Source organism: Chroicocephalus ridibundus, chromosome 1 (genome assembly GCF_963924245.1).
Source record: "Chroicocephalus ridibundus chromosome 1, bChrRid1.1, whole genome shotgun sequence".
Taxonomy (NCBI): domain Eukaryota; kingdom Metazoa; phylum Chordata; class Aves; order Charadriiformes; family Laridae; genus Chroicocephalus; species Chroicocephalus ridibundus.
Window position 1 is genome coordinate 141,080,787 of NC_086284.1, and position 15,990 is coordinate 141,096,776.

General features: G+C 41.2%; 1 protein-coding gene across 1 annotated transcript; it reads right to left on the bottom strand.

The window, feature by feature from the left end:
* On the bottom strand, window positions 1–6,396 carry FGF23 (fibroblast growth factor 23). The gene is made up of 3 exons (XM_063322774.1): window positions 5,848–6,396; window positions 3,679–3,782; window positions 1–3,151 (listed from the first exon to the last, which is right to left on the bottom strand). Exons 1-3 carry the CDS (start codon window positions 6,068–6,070, stop codon window positions 2,714–2,716), a joined length of 765 nt encoding a protein of 254 aa, XP_063178844.1. The 5' UTR covers window positions 6,071–6,396; the 3' UTR covers window positions 1–2,713.
* Window positions 6,397–15,990: the final 9,594 nt, after the last annotated feature.

Consider the following 15,990-nt stretch of genomic DNA (forward strand, 5'->3'; position numbering starts at 1 on the left):
TATTCTGTAGGATTTAAGACCCACTCAAATAAATAAATAAATATTGCAATATAAATAAGTAATGCTTTCTTACTAGCTGGTAGTGGCCAGCATCTCCTTTGAAGAATTAATTCTTCTGTCACTTCAATACAGTTCTATATATTTAGAAATACGTTTTTGATGCAAAACCCGTTGTGCATTCACTCTTAGCTTAGGGACTAAATGCCCTGGCTACTGGTGGAGTGAGCAACCCTTCTTACTTTCTTCTAATTTATGCATATAAAGATCGTATAGAAATTTAACCCCACTGACATTTCTCATCAAAATTTGGTACGGATTGAGACGGAACTTCTCATTATTCAAATTGTTGTAGGTCCATTGACTCAGAGTCCTAGGCAGCTCTGTGGAGCTTACAACAATTTATGCAAAATGAAAACTTTGCTCACGTAATTGCTGTCCAGAGTTCTCAAGGAGCAAATGCCAAGAAGAATGGTATAGGAATCAAGTAAAATTATTAAACTAGAACACATAAATAGAATCACACCTTTCCACTGTATAGACAGCAAGGTAAAAAGTCTTTTGAATAAACAAGAAAATACACAAGTATCTGCCCTCCCTGCAGTTCTCTTAAATCTCTTAGAATTACTGCTTTCCTTTTGAAACTAATCAAAAACATGATGAGTTTAGAGGATAAAAAACAATAAATTATGAGGCAGAAGTCTTGGTCTAATCCTAATCATTTGGCTTGTCTTGTGCTTCTAGAAACTTACATGAATTAGGAATCACTCCACGTAGGAAAACTGTTGTAACAGCAGAATCAGGTTCTATGACTATTCTAATGTAACTTCTTGGATGTTGTAGATAAAGAAATGTCATGTATCTATACGTATGTAGGGGGAAAAAAAAGAGATTATTTTAAATGCTATCAGTAGGACAGACCTTCCGCTAAATCCAGAACAATTTCAATGAAAGCAAGAAACACAGGGGGCCTTATTTTGATTTCGTTACACTGCTGTAACTCCAGTGGCTTCCGTGAATTATTTCATGAGTCAGAAAGAACAGGATCAGAATCTAGCCTAATCTCTTTTGCATTGTTGCTATGAGCACACTTGTACCACTTGTACCATTTGTATTTGTATTGTACCACACTTGTACCAAAATGTACCATTTTCAGACTGTTGCCACGCTGCTAAATATACTAAATAAATAAAACATAAGAATCTGCATATTGACATGCAGAAAATGCACACATACCCCAAACGAAAAAATTCTGCTCAAATATCTACCACACTGATTTTTTTTCTGCAGTTCATTGGTACCTCGCTATTGATTTCTGCAGAGTACATCAAGGAAAGCTTTTTCAAAACTACGCAACCTTAAGATTACAGGAAGATGAGATCAAAATGAAAATAAATAAGGGAGAAAAATAGCTAAGCACATACATGATTTTCAGAGTCGTTGTGGAAATGAATATAGCTCCATTAAAACCAATCAAGTTATACTGAATTCTACCAGTTAACAATTAGACACCTAAATTTCAATGAAAAGCTCTGCTTTGCAGATATCGCGTCTTAACTAAAGATTTGTAAACTTCAGGTGTATATATGGAGGTTAGAATCTAAGAAGTAAACTTACCGATAACATATACCAATCCGAGGAAAAGGATTTGTCAGAATCAGAAATCTCCTGCTTAATATTAAAGTAATTTCACCTTTACAAGTATAAAGCATCTGATACCTGCTCAGAACTAAATAGAAACATGGATGCTAAACTTAGATTCTCCTTTTCTAAATACAAACTTAATTTTCACTCATTAGATGACAGTCTTCACGAGCTATTAATAGTTTTATGCGGGTATAGTTCGGCAGTGTGCCAGAGAAACCAAGCTGTTTAACACACTATTGATTATTAGTAATCCTGGTACTTCTTTCTGGTTTGGGATTATGCAAACTTCATGAATGTTTCTACATTAAACTTCCATGTTATAATGCTAGAATTTAGTGAATATATAAATGTGATAGAGAAGCACTTGAGAGACAGTGAGTCTCTCCTCTTTTTTCCCAAACTTCAGCTTGGATTCTATAAGTGTCCGAAATGACTCTTTCTAAACAAGACCGTTTGATTCTGTCCTGTTCTCCTGTCATTTACTCCAGTTTTCCATGCATGCTGCTCCTATGACAGCAAAGTGGTTATTTTTTGACTTGTTACGGGCATGAAAAGAGATTGAAGCTCCAACAACTTAACAGCTAAAAACATATATAGTAAATTTTATAAAATGATAAAACACACCGTCAGTCAGTTTGTCTGCTGTGCTTGCACAGCCAGGTGTGGTGCTAGTAAGAGGATGCCCTGTCTCTGTTGGAATCTCAAATGCTCCGGGTCTCTTCCCAGTTACATCAGTAACGTAACACCAGTTTCTTGTTTCATTCAAGTGAATTCTTTTTTTCACTGATGCATACGTGAGGTGATTCGGAGCCTAAAATGTTTGGTTGGCATTATTCTTTGCAAAAATGTATCTTCTTTCCAATAAAACAGAGCCCTAACTGGAAAATGTCCAGCTTGTTTTTTCAGTATACTGTCATCTGTAAGTTCAAAATTTGAAATTAAGAATTTTTCCCCAAATGTCTTTCAGGTTTCGAATAGCCATTTTGACATTCAAACAGAGTGTGCTAGACATTTCCTTTCGCCTATTATATTAGCCCATGTCTTCAACTCGTAAGTGGTGGGGCCACAGTTATCTTGTAATATAAAAACGAGGACTTGCGTACCTCCTGGCAGCCATCATAGCATGTGGGTCATCTGGGTTGACCACGTCATTCTGGTTGATTCTCATGGGTTCTCTGGGCACGTGGGAAAAGTCCGCTTGCTGCTGCAACTGAGATCCGAATGAGGAGATCTTTCTCTGTGGGACCAGGATCTGGTGAGGATCCATTGGATCAACATCTGCACTTCTAGTGTTTCTGTGGGGCTCGGGTGTGTTGAATCGAAACAAAGGGATTTCATTTCTCCTGGACAAAAACTGAGAGTAGGGTGGTGGATTCATACCAGGGAAGAAAGCTTGTTTAACTCTGCCTAAGCTAACCAGGAAGTTGTGTTTTGGAGACTGGTACACATCGTATCCATTTTCCAGCGTCCTGTGGTTGAACACGCAGTCCTCTTGACTGAAGTAATGCTTAGGGAACAAAATATGACACCAGTGAGCAGAGGGATTTGGTGAATGACAAGTGCCAATTAAAGACGGAAAGAGGGATGAGATCGTGCAGCAGGTGCCTTTCCTGACCTGCCAGCTCTGTAACTCAGACAACTCAGGCTTAGTCAAATACCGACCTGAGATGCATGCCCATGTTTTCAGCAAAGGCATTATAATGATGACATACTGTTTTATTGCAGAGGGCTGCATTGTTTGAACTACTCCCAACCCATGGCTCCATGCTACAGCAGGAATTCAGGTTGGTCCATCACCGGATCTCACTCTGCTCTTGTTTACCCAAGCAGGAACTGCTTTTGTTTTCTGTCACCTCTACAACTCAATGCAATCAAAGAAGAGATGAAAGTTTAACCAAAGTGGCAGGTCCTCAGCTCGCTTAAACGTGGGTGCTCCTACTGTAGCTATACAGATTTGCCGCAGCTGAGGAGACAGGCACCACAGTAGCAGACTGCACCTGCCTTCAGTCTTGAGTCTTAGTAAAGTTCACTCACCGAACCAAAAATGTTTCCCTTCGTGTCCATACATAGGTAGCGTCCACTCTTCACACCTGTGATTATTACTGAGCCAGCACCCTCAGACTTGATCATTAGGGCACCTGTTTAGAAAAAAAAAAGATGTCAAATCCAGGACCCAGTTTGACACTGCACCGTTGCCTTACAGATTCACAGATGCTCTGGCTGGAAGTGTTCTTTGGGGTCCAAACTAGCCTCCCATGTGAACTGGGACTATTGACCACCCTAGACCAGGTTAGCTGTGGCTTTGTCTGCCTGAGCCTTAGAAAGCTCCCAGGATGGAGATGCCACCACCTCTCCAGGTGCCCTGTTCCAGGGCTGCCCTAACCTCCCAAAGACAACTTTTTTCCCCTAACATCTGCTCTGAAGTCCCAAACCGTCACAGTCTGTGGACTTTGCTCTTAGTTCTGTCATCGGCCACGACCAAGGGGTGTTTGTCTCCCTCATCTTTGTGACTGCCCTGTGATATTAAATTATCCTTAACCTCCTTTGTGCTATATTAAACAAGCCCAGCTCCCTCAGCCTTTCCCTATAGATCATGCTCAAGGCCCCTGACCACCCTGAAAACCCTCTGCCAGACCAGCTCCAGTTTCTCCACATCCATCTTGAACTGGGGTTGCTATAAGTACTCCAAGAGCAGTTTCACTGGTGCTGAGTAAAGTGGGAATAACAACTTTCCTTGAGCTGCTGACCACAGTAGGTGGTTTGCCTTCCTCTCAAAGTGAGTGTCCTTTGACTTATGTTTGACTCGGTGCCTGCTGGCTCCTCAGGTCCTACCCAGGGGGGCTGTACACATCCAGCTTCCTCCCGGCCTGTGCGGCTGTGGGGGGTTATTGTGGACCTGGTGCAGAACTTTGCACTTCTCATTTACCTGGCGTCCCAGTGGCACCATGGTGACCTGGCAGAGATTCAGTCACCCTTCTTTGCATGACTCCTTTCATTGTCTGATTTCCACCCTTCCTGCACCACCATTCCAAATACTGGTGTATTTGCTTCATGGCAGATATGGGCAAAACATGGTGTTTTGCTGGCTGTCGATCTCTAGAACATCACACTGGTTCTTGACCAACATACTTAAAATGAGTTTTATAAAATCTTTAAATATTGCAGAAAGAATAACAACAAGAAGGTGCAAGTGTCCCTGCAAGTGCTTAATTAGTAATTCCTAAAAAAAAATAGCAGAACTTGATCCTTTTTCTTCCTTGACTAAATTATAACTAATACAAACATCATTTGCTCCTTATATACTTATGTAAAAACATCTATATATTTATGCTTACATTTTTAATTGAGTGGATGAAGAAGACACTATGCAGCAATAATAATAAACATGACTTTATGATGCCTAGCTATTTGTGATTTGCTAAAAGAGAAATACTTTTTAAATGCTATGAAAGAACCCTAAGTCTTAAAAAAAAACCCCTATTTTTCTACTACTGGGTTTGGTCCAGATATGCAACAAGGGAGAAGAATACCTTAGTTTTCCATGAAAGTAAACCATCATGAGGCAATTTGAGAACCTTTTAGTTACAGCAGGGAATAGTTACTTCTCATGAACGCCAAAGGCTTAGCACTTCTTTTGTGACGGTCTGGCATTTTGCAGTTTCCCCCTTTTCAACTGACTTTTGCATACCCATGTTCTACGCGCATTAGAGTTGCTTTTAGTAGTTATCAGCTCTCTACCCCCAAAAAAAGATTGTATGGATGCTATCAGTTTTCCACCACTGCAGTGGTAAGTTCCCTCAGTGCAGTTCCTTAGATATTACTGTCACTGCAATGGAGAGTAGCTATGTGGGGGGAGTCATCACCAACTTGTGGCAGGAACTTCCACAAGAAGCTGTGAGTAAAAAATCATGAAGCGAAGTATAATTCCAGTAGGTTTTGCTTGCAGACTATCACATGAGCCATAGGACTTCTCTTAGGTGAGGAAGGAAATTCCCCATCCACTAAATTTCTTTGGAGTGATTTTGTTTATTTGTTAAACAAAAGGAGGATTGTACTTATGTAGGTTATCCATCCCATAGCTGCACTCCTCTGTCTGCCTGCCTAATGAGAGGAGGGGATTTTTTAGAGGTAGCGAGAAAGCAGAAGTCTTATCCTCCCTCCCCTGATCCCATGAAGACTGAGGGTCCATAGTAAGCTACTTACTGTAAATGGTTTGGTGAGGAACACCATCAACGTAGCCATCGGCGTTGATTTGGAGATGGAAGCTGTTCCTCTCTGTATCTGTGTAGAGGTGCATCAGGCGATCGCCATTCCCCCAGCTGGGATTCAGCAGCGGAGAGGAGTTGGGAAAGGCGAAGGTAGCCTTCAGGCTACAGAGTACCAGCAGTGTGTACTCCAGGCAGCTGTAGGGACTGGTCTGCGGCATGGCTCGCTGTTGGTCGGTATCTGCAACTTGATACGCCTCTGTGCTTCTCTCTTTCCCTTGGTCGCCTGTGTCTGGAGCGTGAATCCTCAGATAGGTTCCCTTCTTTTCTGCAGAGGCTTATAAAAGGCAGCAAAGTGACATCACACAGGAAAAACTTCTCCACATCCTTGATTTTTGTGAAAGCAACATTTTAAGTGTCCCGAAACCTCAAGGGAAGGATCTCTGGCTAAGGTGCGGGGGGGAAAAATGTAAGGTTTCTAAAGACAGCTCATGAAAGCTAATCATATGTTCAAATGTTATCTACAACCCTGTGACATCTGAAAGCTTCCCACGCCCCTACTGTTATATCCAGGAAGAGCAATCCACTGCACTTTGCTTTTACTGAAGGGAATGACCCTTCAGACCTGCATTGTCTTTTTTTCTCAGATATGTTTGTTCAGATTCCCACGTTCCCTCCCAGTTTCCAAAGTACATTCTGATTTAGTGGAAAGATCAAATACTGCTAAAATATTTTGCAAGTGTATCAAAAGCTGATATTAGGTTGTCGTGGGCCTGATTCCCCCTTCATTAAGGTGCAGTGAGCCTGTTGGGCTGATAATTGTGTCGCCCCATTTAAGCAAAGGAAACTTGATATGAGCACAACGCACCTCAGATAAGCTGTCCCCTTTTCTTTCTCCTCTTTCATTTGGAGTCACCTAAATAATTTAAAGTTGGCCAAACAGCTGAACATTACCTGTAAAATGCTTTAAAACTGCGTATTTCTTTCCTGCATTGCACATCTAGCTGGCAGTCTTTTACAGAGGCATAGCCAGTAGATCTAGGATCTGAATCAAACCTGAAATCACTCGTATTGGCACATTTTTATTAGTTCAGGTAGAGCAAGCAAGCTTGGAAGATCTAAAAAAGATCATGACCAAGCTGAAAAGTAATAAATGGATATCAATGTTAAAAAATGTTCCAAGACACAATACCTGCTTTTCAGTTGTCCTGCCAGCGTCCTGCAGCTTTACAAATTTTCTGATTTAAAAAAATAGGGTTCCATTTATTTTATGAAAATGCTGTACTGATGGGATACTGAGTATATGGGTAAAACAATGATGATAGGAATAACAGGTCATAAAACTAGACCAGATTAAGGTTTCTTTCAAAAATTAATACAAAACTGAAAATAGTACCAAAGAATAAATCAGTATTCTTTTTTTTTATAAAGAAACCTGAGGATTTTAATTGTAGCAGTCTTAGGTTCAGTTACAGTCCCTAGTTGGACACAGTATGCAAAAATTCTTAGTTTCATTAACAGCCTGTGGAGCAGTGCCATCAGCACCACACATATTATGGGTTGATACAACTGTAACCAACAGCAGAAGTTGATCTGATTTTTCTTTTATTGTTTAAAAAAAGCAAAACTCTGCCAAATTCTTCTGCCACAGCTGTGTAAATTTAGAGACTTGCGTCAGAGTATATTCACCTGTGTAAATGACAGCATTTTTTAGCCAAAGTGTATAAGGGTCATATCTTAAACCGAATAGACTGACAACGCTGCCTTCGCTGAGAGGCAATGTAGGCTACAGATATTTTACTGGTCACAACATCTGAAATGCTTTAATATAAAAGGAGGAAAGAAGGGTTATTTTTTTCTTCTCTTTTTTAAAGCGATGTTTTGCTTTAATTTATTGTTGAAATTATCCACCAAAATTTTTCACTCTGGTTTTAAAATAAATGTTTGGGAGGGGTTGTTGTTTGTTTTTGTTTTCTTTTGCTCCCTTTCATTAGACTGCCATGGAAATGTGGATATGCATACCTCAGAAACTGTTGCAAAAGTTCATCCGAGAGGCACTTGTAGGATAGTATGTCCTCTTGGAATTTGTTGTGATTCTTTTGTGAATGCAGTTTTTCTGGCTTGATATTTCATATTCATCATGGCATTTTTCTGTGCTTGCTATTACGCACTGATGTGATCTCTCTCTGGTGTCTTAGCTGTAGAGAAATGCTTCTCAGGTGTTTGAAAAATGCCAGTTGTGAGCAGCTGTTTCATTTTTTTGTATGTCAAAGAAGCAAAGACAACTTTCACATGCCTAAATTCTTCGGCATTTTCAAAAGCTTCCCATAGGGTCAGCAAAACTCCAGACTGCTGTGTTCTGTTTAAGCTGCTGGGGTAAAGCGAACTTAATTAAGTCTCCGTTTGTGAGCATGATAATGCAAATTTTGCATTTTCCTAGACTTTTTTGGTTTTGTTTTAAACTTATTTAAACCCACTGCATGTGGGGGTTTTTGTAACAGTCCATTTTCTTTTTTATTTCGGGCTGATCCATTTATTCCTTCTGTTGGTATACCACTTACCTTCTCCTACCGATTCAGCTGTTGACGAAGTAACCAGGTGTATGAAAGCTTGCTTACTTTGCCAGCTGTGTCTGTTAGTCTCATAGAGGTGACGACAATCTTTTTTCTCTTTCACGCTGTTGCATCAATAGTAACAATATTTCTGTGACTCTTACCATACATTGCTTTTTTAGATCTCAATATTGTTCTGAGATGTTTGACCAGTCAAGCTTTTCGAAGTAAAGAATTAGCTGCAGAGTCTTACAGATTTTGCTTAGTTTAGAGGGAAGAAAAAATGGAGCTGAATTTGAAGACCAAAAACATTTCAGCAAACTCAGAACTGCTGTTCTTCTTTAACTGCTACCTTAGTCCAAATGAAGAACTCAGCTAGTGCTAAGTTTTGTTCAAACATGGAAATAGGTTAATTTCTCCCCTGGAGGAGCCTGAGGTTTTAAGCAGATAGGAGGGAAAGTGGGTGCTGTGAAAACAGCAGTGTGAGCACATGTGGAGCTGGAGGTATGCAGGTGGGAAAGGACAGGGACAACCTATGCCTTGGGACTGAATGCGGACATTTCTACTGTCAGGATGGCCACATTACCACATTTTCTACTTCCCACTGCAGGGATGCTACCCAGACAGTGTCAGGTGCCACAGTGATGCCAGGCTTTCCTTGGAAGCATCCTGCAAAGGCAGCTGGGAGATGGTCCAGAGGTAGCACCCATGGTGGATGTCAGGAACCACGGAGGTAAAGTGTGGAAATTCTCACTTCAGAGCAAGGTTGAAAGAAAAAGATGGATAATACAGGCCCCATCTTGCAGGCTGAAATTTATTTGAGAAAATCATTGGTGCTCTGCCCCATAGTGGGTCCTATTCCCCTCCCTCTCTCTGTCATGCCTTTATCCCTGTTTGTCCGGCCTCCTTGCTCCAGAGGTCTGTCTAAGCCGGTTAGTCTGGGTGCTCAACTGGGCCAGGTGCGTCAGCTGTGACAGCTGTAATGCTTCTGCCTCGCTGGTACGGGGTGTGCCAGGAGTGCTAGCCCAGCGCACGCAGCAAATGGGATGCAAAACACTGAATACCTGCAAACGAACATCGTAACTTTCCCTGCTGAATGAAGGAAGCGTTCAGTGGGAATTTTTAAAATTTATTTAAATATGATCATGTAACCGCAAATTATACCCAAAACTGTACAGAGAAGGAACTGAGTTAGGGTCATGGGAGCAGCCTGGGGTCTGACTTTCCCCCGTTTTGACTGTTTTGAGTTTCAGCTTTAGGTCATTTTTTGATCAAAGCTTACCATTTCAAATCTGTAAACCCCTGATCTCAGCAACTGTATGTCATCCCTTGTCCAGCTGCCGGCAAAGCAGCACCTTTCTTTTATTGCTTATCACCTCAGTCAACTTACAAGGGAAAGTTTTTTATAACAAATTTAAGTTACTACAAGTGATTTGCCCTCAGTTACATTTTGTTATGTAAAGTTACTTTTACCTCTTGAAAGTGCTTTATGCACCATCAAAAATTTGCAGGTTAAAAAAAATGAGTTTCCTACACAATATAATGGGATTTCCTTCCAGGATTCTCCTACGAGTAAAAATGCACGTTCCCTCATAGTGCTGGACCACAGTTCATCATGTACGAGCATCGGTAGCAGTGTTGCTTAATAAAGCATATTGACTTGTATTTAAACAGGTGTGTGGCTTGTCCTTTTGCAGAGCTTTGTGCTATCTGGTTTTCTGGGATGGCCTCAGGAAGCATCTTGCCCTCCACTGTTTCAAAGATCACAAGGGAGTTTGGGGTTGACAGATTTGAAACTACCTCTGCTTTTAACAATTTTCTTTGCATTGCATTTCTTCAAAGAGGTCAGAGAAATCAGGGGCACTTCCCTCTCCCTCCTCTTAAAATCACAATAATAACTGGGTCTGGGACAATCAGCCTTGGAAATACAAGGGTGGAGTGCCTCTCCAGAAGTTATTCTAGGAATAATGACGCACTAAGTCAATGGTATGTACAGTGGATGCTCTGTGTGTATGTGTGTGCATGAGCCTTTGCCACAGACTTTACCCGGTGTTGTTAAACACATCCTGAGTGACCTTATTTGGATGTCCCATTCTTGTCACACTGCCCACGACTAAGGAAAACATCCTGGCTAGGTTCACCTACGTGAAACAAATGAGGTAAGCACAGCCCACTGGGTCTGGGACCGCAGCATGTACTAGCACTTTCTGCAATGTGCTTGCCAAATATATTGTTTTGGGTCTTCTATTTTTTCCCCCTCACCCTTCCTCTACATAGTAGATGTTTTGGAAATCCGTGTCCAATTTCAGAAGTGCTAAGTCACCTGCACAGGCAGCTCAGACAGTGATATTGCTAGAGTAGCTTCCTCAATGCCTTTCTCTACAGGATGCAGGATGTATGGTCTTCCTGAGAAGTGCCTGTCTTTTCTTCTTGGCGCTTTTCTCTCATGTCAGACAGAAGACTGGCATAAGCGTTCAGCTCTGATTCACAAGTCCAAAAGGGAGGGCATCTTTTTACCAGTGGCTTTACAGGCCATAGGTGTTCAAAATTTAATGCAACTAAGGCAGGCAGAAAGAGAAAGCCTCAATATTTCACTGTATTCTGAGGAGGTAGATAAGAAATCAGACTTCCCTGCCTGTATATGTCCCAGCTGGGCATTTGTGATGCTGTTTGTGTTGTTTTGCTCTAACTGAAATGAAGGGCCTCATTCCTCCTCCAGCTGAAATCCTTGGCAGAGCTCCCAGTCAAAGCAGAACCAGTCCCTAAAAGGTTGTGTTTTCTGAACAGAGAGTGTTTCTGTCATTTTAAAGGGTCTGAATTTTCTTAGGTATTGTGGAATAGAGAATGGTTACGGTCTGCGATGAGAGCTGCTGATACCCTCTGTTTCCAAAGAGATGCTTCTAGTTTATTGAAATGGAGTCTCCCAGGTTGTGGCACCTGTTTCTCTGGGGGCTGGGAAGCCCCTTTCACATGTGGGGACCTGCTTCTCCTGCAGGTCAGCACCTGGAAACAACCAACCCCATAGAGGATCTAATGTGCTTGGGGGTAGGTAGATGAGAGGATGTCCTTGCCCCAGGGTGAGACAAATAAGAAAAGTTGGTGGGAATCTGAGGGTGGGTCCCAGCATAAGAGTAAGTTAGAGGGCAGGTAGTCAAGGTGGGCAGTAGACCAAGACTTACTTGGTGGGCTACACCAAGAAAGTGAAGGAAGAGGGCACGAAGATCGACCGCTTTTCACCTTTGGCTGTGGTAGCTGCTGCTCTTTGTATATAAACAAACTCTGAAGTAATCTTCAGAGATGCAGGTGGTTGAACCAAATGACCTTTCTCAGTGCCTTGTGGTATCATGTTCTCCTGATAATCTGTGGCTTACAATATGTATATATATTTAAAAACACATAATTTCGTCTCTTGGTGTGCAACTTGTGATCTCATCTAAAGTCCCAGAAGAATGAAAGAGTTTCAAGTTAATTCTGCTCCTACATGCGTACTTGTACCAACTCTCAGGTGTTTTTTCTCCTCAAAACTAGATAGACCAACTCAATCTGAGCTCTCACATGGAGATGTCTGCGTGCTTTCTCTGAGCATCCTTTGATTGCTGCTCTCACTACTTAGGTCCCAGCCTGAACACCTTGATTCACTTCAGTCGGTCCTCTGTAAAATAAAATGCACATGCCCAGCAGTAAAAACCTGTAGCACTTGTCCATCCCTTGTTTCACTGCATGATCCTTCTTTCTTCCCCAGTTACATCTCCATTGTTTCTTATATTCCCTAATGCGATATTACCAAATGCTCTTTAACCTATCAGACCTGAGATGAGAAGGACATTAAACATGTGCCAGGCAGCTTTTGATCGGTGGGTTGTCTGCGGGTTGGGGCACAGCTCCAGGGGCGGCAGAGCCAGCAGAGGCCACCTGGGGCTGGCAGAGCCCCAGCAGGTGTCCCCAGGGGCGAGCAGCAGCTGAACCAGGAGCCGATGACACTGAAAGAATCAATAAGATGTTGCTTCTTTTTTTTTTTTTTAAAAAAAAACCAGTAACATAACTATAATATCTTCCCTTTCATCTGCAGGGGAGGGGAGCAAAAAGATAAAAAACAGCCTGTGAATGACTCCTCTTGGATACACTCTAGTTTAAAGGCTGACGCTCAGCTGTTTTTGAAGCACTTTTTTCACAGCGGCTCTTGCCTTTCAGTTCTCTTCAATTCTTCCTAGTACTGGAAAAAAAAGTAGGTATAAATAGAAGTGTGCCACTGGGGAATCCTTTTCCTGTGCCCTTTTTCAGGCTTGAAAAAGAAGCATTTGGGTGCTCAGGGTTGAGGGGAACTTAAATTTCTTGATGCTGTTACCACATTAAATGTTTTATTATGGACGCTATATTGACTCCAAACCCTCATAGACAAGTGCTACCAAAATAGTGTTTCTATTAAAATGGTCAAGGAATTTTTTTTAATCCTGCACATCAACATGCAGAAAGTAGAGAACTCAGCTTTATAGATATTTCTTTAGATGTGTAAACTCCTTGTCTCTTGTAAAAACCTGTAGGGGTCGGTGGTACTTAGCTTGGAGTCTGATGTTGTAAAATGTAGTTTGCTAGCATGGCTAGCATTGCAGCCTTTGAAGGGCATTTGGTTTCTCAACTGCAATGAGTTAGCTCTTGAGAAATGCACACCCTTACACAAGGGGCTAGGAGGGATGGAGATGGCAGCCTTATAAGCAGAAGCAAAAGTTTTAAAAGACACTTTTTCTTTTAATCATAGTTTTCTTATTTTATGTTTCCAAACCTGTTTTGGGGAGGAAAAATTCAGTACAGTATTCAGAACCCTTAAGTTCTCAACTTTACAGCAAGATAAAGCCTAGACAGTCTAATCTCACCAGTCTACCTCTACAGTTTTGCACCTGTATTTTAGTGATTATGCAAGTTCTGATTTTTTTCTGAAGAAGAGATGACATTTTAAAAACAGACCTCTTTAGCATCAGTTTTGTTTCAGACATAAAGAAACAAAGAACAACCTTGCAAGATTTAAAAGATGCACTGATATTACAAAAGATTTTGACAAACAGATTTGAAATGCAACTATAAAGCATTTCTGAGTAGTGTCTGCAAAACAAACAGAGTGACATCAGGTTAATAAATGGCACTGAACACAGGAGGAATTGAAACTAATAAAGCAGGAGAGGAACAGGCAACATACTTTTGACTTTGGTCAGAAAAAAAAAAGTGAGTGAATTGGTGCCCAGTCATCTTCATGGATAGTGCTTTGTTTCAAACTGTCTGCTCTAACAGCCCTCTATAATGTATAATTTCTGTACAAAAACTGGACATTAAAGTCCATTAAGACTGAGAGTAATTATCAGCAATTTGAGGTAAAATATGCTATGTTCACAAGTTGAAACAAAGGAAATTTTGGTTGGAGAGAAATTTCCCCTGAGAGTGATGCAGCACTGGAGCAGATTCCTAGAGAAGTTGTAGCCCACAGCCCTGGAGATATTCAAAACTTGAATGGGCAAGGTCCTGGGTGAGATGATCTGTTTTGGGAGTTGGCATTGCTCTTATCTTGGCTTGGACTAGATACCTCCAGGGGCCCCTTCCCACCTAAATCATTCTCTGATTCTATGGCATTGGGCATGGTAATGTATGCAACTGCATTTATTGATGTAATTTCCCCTTGTTAGATAGAAGATTGAGAATAGATAATAAAATTTGTTCTAACCTAGCTTTAAACTTACTCCAGTGTCTTGGGTTCATTTTTCTCTTGACGCTGCATGCTGGAAGAAGAAAAGGAAAGGCTTAGGTTAAAGAAATGAAGAACAGAAAATGCAGCCAAGGGCCCTCTTGGTGTGGGGCAGTAGTAACATAGCATGTGACTGATATCTTTAGAATTGCTTCAGTACAATTGCATGTGTTGCTCTTTAGCTCGGAAACTTATTTTTTAGTGGTATCTCTTTGAAACTAAAATTTGATTTGAGAAACATTTGCTCTGTAAGTTTTAAGAGTAATTTTTTAATCTGAAAATCTAAGCGGTAAATGAAGAAGTCCATGATTGAACCAAGCATTGCTCTTGTACCCAGTACTTCTAACGCAAGGAAAGTAGAAAGGTTTCCCAAGCTACTGCAAGACTAATATATGATTCTGGACTCCTTTAGAGTAACATGGAGACCAAACTTTGTAAAGAGCAGGGCAAGATGAGTAACAGTGACTTCATTTTTTCACCTAAAACTGTGTTGGCTCAGCTTTGCTGAGAAGCTAGGCTGGTTTGTTGAGGTATTTCTGTGATGGTGGCACCAGGAGCACATAGACAATGCATGATTAGATTGGATGGAAATCTGGCAAAGATGTGCCTCAAACTCTGCCCCTGATTCAGGTTTCCCATCATAGAATGGCTTTTTAGACAGATTCGCAGCTCCAATATTTCTTCATGTATTGCAGTGACAATAGTTCTTCGTGTTGCCTTCTTAGCTTGTCACGCTGCTGGCAAGGAGGAACTTGAGTCACACTTTGCACCCTGGATGCATAGGTTCAACAGCTGCTGGGACGTTGATCCTGCACCTGGGACCTGCTGATCTTTGGTCATTTTCACAGCTGCCACAACCTGGTGTCATGCCAGGGCTGGTTGGGAAATGCAGGCTGTTTTGGACTCTCATTAAACCACTCAGTTTTCCAAAACCAAGATTTGCTGGCTCACTTTTTTTTTTTTTTTTTAACTTAGAAATGCAACTTAACACTTTTTTTTAATAAAAAAATCTTCTTTATTATCCTTTCCATAACCCTGATGGACCTTCTTACATGCCATAGGCTGTCTAGCCTGCCTACCTAAACTGAACATGACCATGTGTCTTTGACACTGATGTCACTTCAAGATCCCTTGCTCCATGGTTCATTCATCCCTCAGTCTCCACTTCCGGGGAAAGAATGGAAATGAATTCAGTTTAACACCTTTGTGACAGCTAATGACCAGCTCAACATAAACTGAGGTTGTGCAGAACACAAACATACATCTGAAATTCCATACAGAAGAAATTTCAGTCACCCGAGTGGCTCGTAGATCTGTATGTTAATTGTTATAGTGGTATAAAAAATAAATCCCATTTGTTATTATCCTTGTCTTCTTTTGACATCTGCCAGTTTCTCTTTAAAATCTGCAACAATGTCCACAGATATGCTCAAGATTTACAGAATGTTTTACCCATATATGTCCCCTTCCCTTTCCCACATTTTCTATTGCACTCGTCGTTGCCTTTGCAACGTGTTGCTTTCTGGTGAGGGCACAGAAGGGCTGGAGCTTATATGTCGAGATTCAGCAATCTGCCCCGTGCTATAGTTTGTCCGCCGCTGGTATACCCAGTTCTGCTGACCCAGGCAGTGTTTAAAGAAGCATATTCTTTCTCCTGGTGTGCTTGCTTCTAGGACCTTAGAAATACTGAGGATCCAGATATACAACCTTAAAAAGAAAATCAATTCATGCATCCACCTCCTCTAGTATTACACTGCGAGGTGGCAGAAAGTAGGCTGACTGACAGTTTTATTTTGGGAAAACTCTTTGTTTTATGCAAAGGTTCCTATTCACAACATCGCTGTTAGTCTAGCACTGG

Bases quoted from the DNA above. Each gene is read 5' to 3' on its own strand.
- FGF23 (XM_063322774.1), bottom strand. From the start codon at position 6,070: ATGCCGCAGACCAGTCCCTACAGCTGCCTGGAGTACACACTGCTGGTA. The intron at 3,783-5,847 runs GTAAGTAGCTTA...TTTTCTAAACAG, and splicing joins TCCTCACCAAACCATTTACA to GTGCCCTAATGATCAAGTCT. The intron at 3,152-3,678 runs GTGAGTGAACTT...TTGTTCCCTAAG, and splicing joins AGGGAAACATTTTTGGTTCG to CATTACTTCAGTCAAGAGGA.